Source organism: Gekko japonicus, unplaced genomic scaffold, assembly GCF_001447785.1.
Source record: "Gekko japonicus isolate JY-2015 unplaced genomic scaffold, Gekko_japonicus_V1.1 scaffold509, whole genome shotgun sequence".
NCBI classification, from domain to species: Eukaryota; Metazoa; Chordata; class Lepidosauria; order Squamata; family Gekkonidae; genus Gekko; species Gekko japonicus.
In genome coordinates this window covers 471,646-485,063 of record NW_015168664.1, presented here as the reverse complement: position 1 = coordinate 485,063, position 13,418 = coordinate 471,646, and the positions used below count along the sequence as shown (strand labels likewise).

The 13,418-nt window shown below is 43.6% G+C and overlaps 1 protein-coding gene across 1 annotated transcript in view; it reads left to right on the top strand.

The window, feature by feature from the left end:
* Positions 1 to 12,389, top strand: part of GLRA1 (glycine receptor alpha 1) — a 114,324-nt gene extending 101,935 nt beyond the window's left edge. The window contains exons 8-9 of the mRNA XM_015415290.1: positions 2,497 to 2,643; positions 12,099 to 12,389. Coding sequence (XP_015270776.1) covers positions 2,497 to 2,643; positions 12,099 to 12,389 — 438 coding nt within the window. The remainder of the gene's footprint in view (positions 1 to 2,496; positions 2,644 to 12,098) is intronic.
* The last annotated feature ends 1,029 nt before the right edge of the window (positions 12,390 to 13,418 follow it).

Sequence of the window (13,418 nt, the reverse complement as noted above, 5' to 3'; positions counted from 1 at the left end):
TGACCGTAACACCGTCTCCCTGATTTCCGCATTAAGCCCCAGCCGGTACATTTCTGCCAGGATGTGGTCCGGGCAGTCCCGCAACTTCGCTGCCTGGTTGTGGAACTCCAGGGTGTATTCGCGTACTGACTTCTTGGCCTGGCGGAATGTGCGAAGAAAAGCTTTTGCTCTTTGACTTGCATTAACATCCTCAAAACGAGCTCGCAGCGCCCACATGAACGCCCTCAGGTTAAACAGTTCGGGGCCGCGTTCATTGTGCAGCCCGACATACCAAGTGGCGGCGGCTCCCTTCAGTCTTGCAGAAATGACATATATGTTGGGTTCCCAAGCATCGAGAATAAATCCACGTTTTAAACAGCAAGATTTTATTTCAAAGCATTGGAAAGATACTCAAACACGTTCTTTGTTAGAACTGACTACAAACGGTTAGAGCAAGCATGATAAAGGGATTTGAAACAGGTACAGAACCAATGGGTCACATTCCCGCTGGCGTGGGGGGGTTAGCAACTGTACAGAGATACAAGTAACACAGAACACCATGGCAGCTTGCTGACACATGGCTGAGGAGCTGCAATAATGTGGGTGCTTGACCAGGGGACAGCCACGTGGGTAACCCACAGCAGGGTGTGCTGTCTGGATGATATGCCCTGCAAGATTTTAAACCGGTACAATTAAAGGTGGCACCATATCACACTAAGCTGCCAGTGTGATCACACTCAAAGTTTAATTCTGGGTATAAGCTTTTGTGTGCATGCACACTTCTTCAGGTACATCAAAACAGACTTCGCCTGAGAGGATTAAATGTTTTTCTGTTTCTCAGTTTTGTGATTCTTGATGTCAGATTTGTGTCCATTTATCCTCTGGCATAGGGTTTGACCTGATTGCCCTATGTAGAGAACAAAGGCACTGTTGTCATTAAATGCCAACACTTTCAGCCTCCCAGGATGTTCAGTGGGGGACCTCAAAGTAGCTGTTTTATTGCAAAGGAATTTCAGAAGCAGACTAGAACAGGCGATTGCTAAATTATATGTTATTACAACAGGACAACAGAACTCCCAGGGTTTAACAGATATCATCGGGGTCTTAGCTCACTACACATGCTACGTCACTCAGTTCTCACATCTGTTTGTTAACTCTTTGATTATCTGCAGTCTAATTTACTGCTATTCACAGGTTTTACCAACTGCTTTAATCCAATCTTAGCTATATTTATTGCTCAGTTACTTATGCTTCTTGAATCCAATTAGCCCTTCCTGGCAACTAGCCCACACCCACCCTCTCTCTATCTATATGTAATGGTTGGCGAAGTCTGTTTCAATGTATCCAAGAGGGCGGTCACATGCACGAGATAAAGTGGGGGGGGGAGTGAGGCTATTTCCTTCGGAGGAATTTGACCCGCAGTTGCGTGATCACACAGTCCTTGGAAGCTGCAGGAACAGCCCGCCACTGTGTGATCAGACACAACCGTGGATGAGTCGGGTTGTTGTTGTTTTTGCTGTTTGTTTCCGATGCGCTGACATGAGTAATTGATTAATTGCATCACTGCACTGAGGTCTCCCTATGGAGTATGCGATGATGTGCATACTGAGAAGGAGGGAAAGAACAACGGCACGGAGTCAAGGATGGCCTGATCAGACCATCCCGACACCATGAGAGTGTGCTGGAGTGATCAGACATGGGAAACTCCGTCTGTGGCCTATCGCAACCCATTTACTACCAGATTTTTTCTGGTGTCTTTTTACTCTGCTTCTGTGGCAGAGCAAAACGGGTTGCCGATGGGTGTGGGGCGTTTATCAGATGTTTGTGTCTGATTGCACTCTTTAAATCCGCCCGGCATTCGCACCTATGGCAGGGCTAATTCTGCGTGTGATCGCGCCCTGAAGCAGTGTGCATGCACACAAAAGCTTATACTCTGAATTAAAACTTGTTGGTCTTGAAAGTGCCACTGGACTGAGACTTTGTAATGTGAATTACCAAATGAAAAGTAGCATTCTAACCAGCATGCCAATCCAAATTGTGTTAAGGATGCACACTCAAACTGGCTGAAACCAATCCGGTCTGGGCCTCACCAACTCCTAGCCAGAACACCATTTTCAAATTCCATGTGTGTTTCTCTTGAGTTTCCTGGAGGAAGACAAGATATAAATGGAATACGGTCTTCTTTTTAAAAAATAAGACATATTTCTCATAAACAAAAAGCAGACAGTTGGGGTCCAGGAAAGCATCTATTGGGACTTTGATTTATTGTAGGTTTCTGACCAAAGCCTCCCATTTGGGTCTGCTTCTATCTCACTCTCACCCATCTGAATGCCTATTTGGCCTACTAATGTTGTGAAAATCAACAGAGACTGAAAATGATGGCAGTGTTGTTAGTCCCAATAGGGAAGTGATCCACCTTCACCAAGCCAAACTTGGATAAGTTGGAATGTTGTTGTTTTTTAACTTTGCTATACTGAGCCAAAGCACCTTAATCTGATCTGTTGCCTCTTTTTTCAGGTGTCCTATGTAAAGGCCATTGATATCTGGATGGCTGTGTGCCTGCTGTTTGTGTTCTCAGCTCTTCTGGAATATGCTGCTGTCAACTTTGTGTCCCGGCAGCACAAAGAGCTGCTCAGGTTCAGGAGAAGGAGGCGGCACCATAAGGTAGGCAATACATAAGTTAGTATCAGTGTGTAGAGCACAGCTGAAATGGATGCATCCAGGACACAAGTTTAAAGTCAATCTGATCAAAACTTGAGGTTGGCAGCCATTATACCTGGCAGGCATGTTGCAGCCTGCCCACCATGTGTCTGTGAAATGAATACTGTACATTTGAAAGGGAGATCCATGTATCAGATGATGCAGTTGCAACGTGCCTGGGACCCATACCCAAATCCATGCTCCCTGGTGCACGTTACCTAGAAATACCCATGTGTTCACAGTAATGTATCTCCCTTTGAATCTTATGGTGCTCATTGCATGATGCACAGTGGATACTTAAGAAAGCTGTCCAACACATAAAGAATAAAACAGCCCTTACTGTATAAGGGTACATTAAGGAGGGAGTAAGATTTGAGGGGATCAAAGTACAAGCCTATCCAGTTGTCCTTGTGACATTCAGCTTGCTCTCCCTGTATGGCAAATATGTCTTTACTGTCAATTTAAGGGCTTATATCTATAGATGAAGTTCTCCCAGCTATGATGGCCACCTTGCTTCACATGCTGCTGTTTTCATTCACGCTCCATGCTGCTTTATTAGTTGAGTGGGAAGGCAGGGGCGATCTTGGAATGGTATCATTCAAGAGGCCAGTTTCACACAGCCTTGCAAGTAAGTGTGGCTTATTGCCTCATCAGTTCAGTGTCTTGTTAGCTCCTTGACCATTCTAACCAGGATTAATGCTCTTTGCCCATGACTGACGGCAGTTTGAACAAAATGAACTGGATTGCTCTGTTCTCCCTGTGCCACCGAAGGTTCAGCTACCTCAGCTTAGACCGACCTTGTGATGGAGCAAGGAATATAAAGAGAGATGAAGGCTCAATCCTATGCCCATTTTACTTAACCCTGTCAAATTCTGTAGCAGCAAAGACAAAAACAAAACTAGGAGATGAAACTTGAGAGAAGAAGTAAGTTTATTTATTTTATTTATTTTATTTCATTTATACCCCGCCCTCCCCGCACGCAGGCTCAGGGCGGCTGTACAGATCTAATCTAGGTAAAAGCTGCTTGGCGAAATGATCCTGTATGAAATCTGATCCAGGCAACTTAGTCCACTGGTGACTGTATGGAAAAGAAAAGAAATGAGTTAATTCACACTGGGATTTTTCAGGAGAAGAAAGCGGTTAAGTTAGTGTGGACTGTTTTAAGGAGTAGCAACAGGAGGGCTTTGATACCTCTGTGCCACTGGCAAAACACTGCCGCTTAGGAGGAGTCATTGCTTCAAGGAAACATTAGACAACACAACAACTTTAGATTAGAAACAGTAGGGGGCCCACAGCAAAATGTTGCTGATTGTTTTCAGCTTGCTTGAGGGTGGCAGCTGCTGGAACAATCCCAGCAGATGCTCTTTAACTGCCAAAGATGGCTGCGAAAGATGGACCCATAAGAGCTTGCGGGAGACGGGAAATCCTACTTTCCCCAGCTTCCCTACCGTCTTCTCTTTCAGCTGCCCACACAAACCCCATCCCACCCCACACCCTGGAAAAAGTGGGCAAAAAGCCAAGGGTGCAATCAAAGACAGCAGATATTGATTAAATTAATAATGCTTCATGTTAGCTACATCAGGGAATCTAGTAGAATAGTTGTCCTTTCTACTCACAGCCCGTGATTTGAAAGGACTGTCCCAGTGTTTTTCTCTATATCCCCCCTACCCCAACTGCTTGATCTTTCCTCCCTCGTGCCACTTCCTCACACACACACACACACACACACATGCACGCACACACACACACACACACACACACACAAAGACTGGCTTTTCCCGCTACTCAACTCTTCTCGTTACCAGGCACCCTTCTAGATTGCTCTGAGAAGCCAAAATGCCACTAAGCATCCCACCCCTCCAGCTGTCTAAGTATGCACTGTCCACCCTTTTACTATTGGGAAGCAAAGTTTAGACCTCCAGTTTTGTTTTTAAACATTTAAGAATTTTCTGCAAATCTGATCTGCAGAAATATCTGCCCTGTCACTATGTGGCTCCATTGTGCTGATTTTCTAATCTGCACTCTGGATCAAGTTCAGAATTAGACCTATGATTGTCAGGATTTCAGCGCTAGGTCTTCCGTGCTTCCTGTAACTACATACCTGACAGGTACATATTTTCCACTCTCCACAGTCCAATGTAGTTTCGTCCACTAAAAAAACTTCCCCTTTTGTACAAGTAGTGAAGATTTACAACCTAAGAAGGCTAGGTCAGCTATCCCTGCATCAGATCAAACAATAATGAAAGTAAACTATGAGAACAGGATGCATTCCAAGTATAGTTACTAACAGTAGAGTTACACCTTTCTGTGCCCATTGACTTTGACGTAGAAGGGTGTAGCACTGCTTAGTTACTAGTATAGAGTCAGGTGGGCAGCCATGTTGGTCTGAAGCAGTAGAACAAATTTTGAGTCCAGTGGCCCCTTAAAGGTCTCAAAATTAGTTCCTCGTATGTTGGTGGCAAATGGGAGGACACAAACAAGTATGTCCCTTCTCTTGTTTAATTTGCTTTGACTCTCTTTTGGGGAAAGGGGCTAATAAATGTATAAATAGACAAATGAAATGATATCTCTTACTGGACCAGTCGCTTTTGGGGGAAAATATGCAAAGTACATAGAACCTCTGAGAATTCTTCAGGCTGACCCTCTAGTTTCGGTGAATGATGGGCAAGATGAAATAAAGCAAGATAAAACTGAGTGGGTTGGATGTGAAAGCTTGTTTTGAATACCACCGAGACAGAGTGGACTTTTTTGTTGTTCAGTCACGCAGTCGAGTCCGACTCTTCGCAACAGACAGAGTGGACTAGAGACACATAATTTGAAACAGGCCATTTTAATTCTCTTTTCATTAACAATAGTTAACTATCATTCCCTCTCCCAGTGTACCGTATTCTGCAGAGAGGGGAAAGCCCTGAGTCTCTCCCAGAACTCTCAGTACCTTTGCCATGCTACATATTCCAGGATCCTTTGGTACTACCAGTGATAGTTAAAGTGATACAAACATGCTCTTGGCAGCTGATGATATTCTCTGCCAAATTAAAATTGAACTTCCTCTTTGGTCTGTGTGGAAACTAAGATGGTGCATGAAGCCTCCTATTTATAGTTGCATTGATTGCTAGGGATCATTAGTTTGGGAGGAGGCTTGAAGGAGACAGGAGCCTTTGTTCGCAGCAGGTTTCCGCTATTCCTGTTTCCACCACAGTTCTCATTCTGTCTCAGTCGTAGTACTGGGACAAGAATGTGCTCATGTACAGAAGGCAGCAGAGCAACCAAAGTGAAAGGAGCACTCCTTTGTTCTGTTAGCAGGAAAGCACTGGGGTTTCTGCCACTTTGGCGGAATATCTCCTTTGCTTCTTCTTGAGTGGCTTCCCTTCTGGGCAGATCAGTTCCCACTGAACATCTGCATGGACCCTGCTGAGGGTGACTAAAGCCCGTATATTTTGCTTATGTTGCCCCTGAGACTCTCAAACCTAAGTGGTGTCGAAGTTATTCCCTTTCATCAGAACAAATTCTGACAGTGGAGCATTGGACAAGGGGAAGAGTGCAGGCACTGAACCCCATCTTGTGGCCCTTTTATTACTGAGGAACGTTTCAAGGACAGGAAGGAAAGCAAACAGAGAACCATAGGAACTTAATAGTATAATAGGTTGCTGTAAAGTCCCTGCTGGCAAGCCTGAAGTATCTGACACGGCTTCTTTAAAATTAGCCAGAGGATCTAGCAGGTGATTTCTCTGCCAGTCTTTTGTCCCTCCGTCCTTTGTACAGAGTCCTGCACTAGCCAAGCCCATGAATCCAGACAACCTAATTATTTCCAAGATCTGTGCAGAATTTCCAAAGTAGGAACGTTCCCATAAAACTTTGCATGGAATTGTCCAGTTCTGCAGCATTGAGTTTATGCTTCCAGGAGTTTGAGAAGTAACCTGACCCGCCTCTATAATAGTAGAAAAGAGTAAGAGTCCAGTAGCACCTTAAAGACTAACAACATTTATGGTAGGGTATGAGCTTTCATGGAGCTGCGGTGGCTCAAGCGGTTAAGACGCTGAACTGCAGGCTGTGGAAGGTCAGTAGTTCAGCAGTTCGAGACCCGGGTTGCCGCATGACGGAGTGAGCTCCCGTCTCTAGTTCCAGCTCCTGCCAACCAAGCAGTTCAAAAGCAAGAAATTGCAAGTAGATAAATAGGTACCGCTTCGGAGGGAAGGTAACAGCGTTCCGTGCGCCTTGGGGTTTAGTCATGCCGGCCACATGACCACGGAAACGTCTTCAGACAGCGCTGGCTCTTTGGCTTTGTAATGGAGATGAGCACTGCAACCCTAGAGTCGGATTCGACTGGCTTTACCTTTTTATGAGCTTTCATGAGTCACTGATCGCTCACGAAGCTCATACCCTGCAACAATTTTGTTAGCCTTTAAGGTGTTACTGGACTGTTACTCCTTTCTACTGCTACAGACAGACTAACACGACTACCCATCTTGATCTGCCTCTATAATAAAAGTTAAAATGCAGATTTCTACTCTTCATTCATATAGTTCTTGCTTCACTTTGCTGCCACCTGCTGGCAGCAGCAAGGTTTTTTAACATGTAAAGGAGGGTAATGCGTTTTTGGAAAGCACCTCTGATAAGCACAAATTCTTGTTGAGGTTGAAAAGGCCACTTCCCATTCCATTTCTTAAGTCACCCCTTCACTTTTAACTTGACGGCAATTTTCAATGCTTCATTTATCATATAAATTAAAATAGCAAAATCCACTTAATAATTTGATAACCCATATTTTCTTGTGTCACCATAATCTAAATCTGCCTATTAAACAAATTGGAATCTCTTTTTATAATGTAATGCTAAAACTGTAGAAATAATAGTTCTGTGAACTTCTGGCTGACTTTTATCTTGGTGCTAATTCAGGACAAATATTATGCATGCATGGAAATTCCACAGGGGGAACGGCACACAGATCTATCAAAGTACTTGAAAGCCTCCTCCAGGCACACACAGTGTGGAGCATTACCTATTGCCAAGAGCAGCTGTTCTTAGCAGAACTATGCTGTGATCTCTTACTTGATTTACTCCTCTTATGCCAGCCTCTCCTGCTCCATCCCTGAGAAGAAGAATGAGAAAGGAGGAAGGGGAGAAATTTCTAGATGCTGGGATTTTTCCATTTGATAGGGTTGCCAATCTCCAGGTGGAGCCTGGAGATCTCCTGGAATTACAACTGATCTCCAGCTGACAGAGGTCAGCTCCCCTGGAGAAAATGGCTGCTTTGGAGGGTGAAGCTTATGTGTAAGTTCAGATACATAAAGATAGAAGATGACAACAATGGGACGGTGGTCTTACCAAGAGTCTATAAGTTGATGATGTATGAAAAATTGCACTTCAATGGAAAAGCTGCCCAATTCACATGGAGTTCAATAGTTTCACCTATTTCATTGCATAAGTAATGGAGAAGAACATCTCTCAAACAGAATAAAGCTTCTATTGAAGTGCTTTGGAGGATGGGCTGCATGGCATTATAACCACTGAGCTCACTTTCCTCCCCAAACCATGCGCTCCCCAGACTTTACCCCCCCCCAAAATCTTGAGATATCTCCCAACTCAGAGTCAGCAACCCAATGCCCCTGAAGACATATAAGGCTTGTTTGTACCAACACCTGGATATTTGAATGCCGGCATGGCTCAACAACAGGGTCAGGGAGGCTTTAAAAACAAGACTTTCTTTTAAAAATAATGTTTACCAATCCAGCAATACAAAAAAAAAGCACAAAGTCAGGCAAACCAAATGTAGAGCTGAAGTGGCAAAGAAATGTGTAGAGCAAATTGTTAATTATACAAGCTTCAATCTAAACCTCCTCTTCTGTTTGTTGAAAGGCTACATATCCATGCAAGGGCAGGTGGTTTTTGGTGATTCCTTCCATCCCACTGCAGCTTCCACATGCAGTTTGAGTGCAGAATTTTAGGAAGTCTTGACAGGCTGCAACAGGAAAGTCCCTTCTGTGAGCTCCACTGTGCTGATGTGACTGGGCATCCAAACTATGGAAACAAATCATAGACGTTTCCTGAGCAGCTATTGCAATATTTCCGGATCCACAGATGAAGTCTACCAGAATGAGGAGTGACTTAAAGCAAGTTTACTAAAAGGAGCAATTAAAACATCTGGTACAGAGGCCTCTAAGCCTAGTTCTAGATCTAAATAAATCATGTGATCTTAGAGCAAGTCCACAAATTCCCAGTTCATTAACATTGGTAAAGATAAGGGAATGTATCTAAATTATAAATCCTATCACTGCAGCCATAACAATGTAAGACAAGAATGATGAAAAGGACTACAGACTGGTAACACTGCCAACTCTGGGTTGGTAAATTCCTGGGATTTTGGGGGTGTCTCCTGGGGAGGGGAGAGTTTGAGTAGGGACGGGGGGGACCTCAGTAGGGTATAATGCCATAATCAACAAAGCAGCTATTTTCTCCAGGGGAGCTGATCACTGTGGTCCAGAGATTGGTTATAATTTTAGAAGATCACTAGGCTGCACCTGGAGATTGGCAATGCTGCTGAAGGGAGACGGAAATTTCAGAGAATTCTTGGCACCTGTTTTTTGAATAGCAGCCCCCATCTGTGCTGTATGATAAACTGCTTTTGCAACAGAGGGGAATTTGCAATCTAGTTTGTGATATGGCATGCATGGATCAAAGAAAATAAGTCAAAAATCCTCCTTTCCCTGACCAAGCCTTTGGGCATTTAGTTGCCCAGATGCTGCTAATGTGAAATAGCATAGAAGGAAACACGGTAAAGTGGTAGATAAAGAAGCGATCCCACAGCCTGAGTGCTGATTGGAGGCAGAAGCAATGGACCTGAAGAAAAACTGGTGTGGGTTTGCAGACCTATCCCTGCTATTGAGTCTAAAGGGCTTTGTTGGTAAGTCATGTGCCTTTTACCTAATTCTAGATCAAGCAGTGCTTTATCCCATATTGTTTTGCTCAGGTTTCCCAAAGTGCTTTCAACCACATTCATAGTTTCTGGCTGTGACCTTGTGGCAATGTAATTCATCCATACCATGCAATATGAAAAGCAGGGCCATTCTTAAAAGATACTCTCCAAAGAATGACTAAAGGTAGATGCTGCATGTACAGAAAGTTTTGCTACATTATTCTGAATTGAAGCCCAAAGTGGGATGGGTGGTTATAGAGTGGAAACTATCATTAGAACTAGGAACACCTTTTTCTTCAATGCATTGCCAACATTGAATTTGGAAAAGCAACATTTTAAATGGTCCATGTCTTAATACAGATGATTCTTCTATATATTTCTATCTAGAGCACCTACTGGTAGAATTGCTAAGTAACCTTTGAATTTAGAACAGTGGATGCCAAGATGGTACCCTTGGGTGCCATCACACTTGTCAGTGTCCTTGCTGGTTTCCACTCGCTTCCTCTTCAAAGCATCTCTTCCCCAAAGCAAAGAGCCAATCCTAGCTTTCATCATGTCAGAGCTGCTTTTGAAGAGCTCAAAGGACATTACCCTTGTGTTTGCAGGAAGCACCTATTTGGAAAGAGCTTGCCTCTATTAGAGGAGAATCCTTGGCTTGGAACCCCTTAACAGTTCATAGAACTTCTCAGTGTTTTGTGATTAAGCCTAGCTGCCGTGTCAGCCATTTTGTGATTGGTCACAACTGATATGGTAGGCACTACCTTAGCCAATGAGCAACGGAGACAGCTGCTCGGGGCTCCATTGCTCCAGCCCCTCAACAGTGAGAAGAAGAAAAAAGCAGGCTCCTACTGCCACTGCTCTCACCCACCCTGTCTGCAACTCCGACCATCCACTTGCAACAACAGAGAGCCATGCCTGTCCTGTCTGGGGTTCAGACAGTGCCTCCTTGTGCCCACTCCATTTAAAGCTTGGGCAGCTGGCTTCTGGCATGAGCTCACACCCGCCTCATACAGGGTGAGAGCCACTCCTCACTTGCCCCTGGCAGGGGCATGTACCAGAGGGGCCCCAGTGACAGGGGGCAGTGGCTCTGGGCCCACATCCTGGACATTTGCCCATGGCCCCAGAATCACTAAGACCTTCCCTGATTACTTGTTTACAAAACCCCCAAAGTGCACACAGGCTTATCAAGGTTGGGGACTCCTGCTTTAGAGGACCATAGCAGCTAACTAAGATTCTGAAGTAAGGACCAATGGTTAAATTGGTTTCTCTTCCTGGCTCCATACTTTGACCAGATCACTTTGATTCAATCACTCCAGATATGAAATAGGGGTAACACCTAAGTTTGAAGTCCCCTTTTGTTTTCTCAGTATGGTAAATTACATAAAATCAAAGAATTCTTTATGATTCATTGTATTATTGCAATGAATAATCTTGGTTATCCTGTCTTATTATTCATCAATGCCAGGAAGAAGAGGGAGAGAATTCAATGTATAGTCTCTGTAAAATAGGTTATACATAAAACATGAGTATTGCCACACTGGTATCCTCCTAATCTCTAATTATTTTTTTTCATTTTTAAACTGTCAGAATAGGTCTATTAAATTAAATTAAACAAATTATTCAGCTGCTCCTCTTAAGGTAGAGGAAATAACATTTTTAATTCCTGTTATCCTCTGCTAGCTTCTACCCATCCAAAGGCATGCTTGCATGGCAAGTGAAGTCACTGGCAATCAAACTCTTGGGGCACAGCTATACTGTAGATCATATTAAATTGTATTTTAGTTTAATGGTAGGGTTGCCTGTGGAGAATCCTGAGATTTGGAAGCTGGTGAGAATTCTTAGCACATACAATTCCTACAATACATATGTAGTTCTGATTCCTTGAAAAAAATGAATAACTGTTAAACTAGTCTGAGTCTATGGAGTAGGTATGCTTCCCTCTACTACTTCAACAACCTGTTTAAAAGGTGGCGATAGGAAGCACAGAGTCGAATGGCAGCACAAAAGAAGAGAAAGGAAAGGGCAAGATTCATCAGGAATACAGTCAATTCGTGATGCATACAGGTATCTTTTAATGGATGACCCTTTATGCTAAAAGTCCATGTAACTCCATAGAAACTTTCACGGAATGAATTTTACTATAAGAGTTACATGGAGCCCACTCCTTCTGGGCAAGCCAATGATAAAGAAGGTATGGATGGGGAGGAGGGGCAGAAGCAAAACAGGGGATATATTTATTGAAAGAAAAAAAAATGCCTCCAGAAGGAAAGACAGATCAATCCACTTTCCGGTCTTAAACAGATCCCCTGCTTTGCATCTGTACATTCCACTGCACCCATCTATAAGGCTGATCTCCTCAGGAAAGGGTTGCCCCCCCCTTGAGCAAAGCATCATGGGAGATACGTATCCCCAGTTGCACTGGGACTCATGGCAGGAGAGCCTTATAGCGAGGGTGCACTGTCTATATCTTATTTGTAAGTAGAGCCCTATGTTCAATATATTTCAGGAGGATGATACTGGGGAAGGCAGGTTCAACTTCTCCGCCTATGGGATGGGACCTGCCTGCCTGCAAGCCAAGGACGGCATCTCGGTGAAAGGAGCCAACAACAACAATACGGCCAACCCAGCCCCGCCTCCTTCAAAGTCTGCCGACGAAATGCGCAAGCTTTTTATCCAGCGGGCCAAGAAGATAGATAAGATATCGCGGATCGGCTTCCCCATGGCTTTCCTCATCTTCAACATTTTCTACTGGATTATCTACAAGATTGTCCGAAGGGAAGATGTACACAAGCAGTGAGGGAGGGTCCGTGCACAGAATCCAAGGAAGGATGGATGATTTGAGAAGGCAAGAAAAATGGTTCCTCTGTACACACCATGTGCAATAGCAATGCAGTGATGCATGAATTTAAGAATGTGGCAATATCTATTTTAAAAAAGTGGGGCGACTTTTAAAAAAAATATATGAACTGAAGACTACTATAGGGGTGGGTGGGCTATGGGATGAAAGCTTTCAAAACTTGAGTCAGGGGAGGTTAGGGGGTACAAATTGTTTTACAGCATAAGGAAGTTTAGGATTGCTTTGGCAGCAGTCCAGGCAGTGTAATATATTAAATATATATTCATGCTTAATTATAATGCAAAAAGAAATCCTTTTTTAGCCTATTAACAGCTTAGATTCTAAAGCCAATGGAATGATTCATGATTCCATGTGCAAAGAGGACTGCAATTACGCTTAAACCAGACTCTTGCTCTATAAGGCCATACCAGTTTCTAAGCAAGCACGCTTTAAAAAGTACAAGCAAAAGAGAAAGTCATATACCTGTATACTTCCCCATGTCGTTTGCATATGGTTTGAAGATGGGATGATTTTGACTGGGAGGGGGGATTTTAAATTAAAAAGGCTCAGGGTCTGCAGGGATTGGTGGAGGGTTAGCCAGTTCGCATATGAGAAAGCAATCATTTTATGACCCCCAAAATCTTATATAATAGTTACTTAAGAGTCCAATATCCATTTCAGAGTTTTGCACATTGGAATTTTAAAAATCCCCAATACCATGAACCTGAAATCATAACATTTGGTGCGCTTGGATGAATGGGGAAATGCTCCTGTTGATTTCAAAGAGATACTGGCTGTGCCTTCTGTTTTCAGCACAGGTGATGTAAGCCGTGGCTTTCAAATAAGTCACGGCTCATACCTGTTGGCTCCAGTGGGATTCCCCCAGCGTGATCACAGCAGTAAGAAAAGCAACATTTTAAAAATATCACTAATCTTAAAATGTTGCTGTTATTCCCCCCCCCCCCCCAATATCAAATGTTAAAAAAAAAC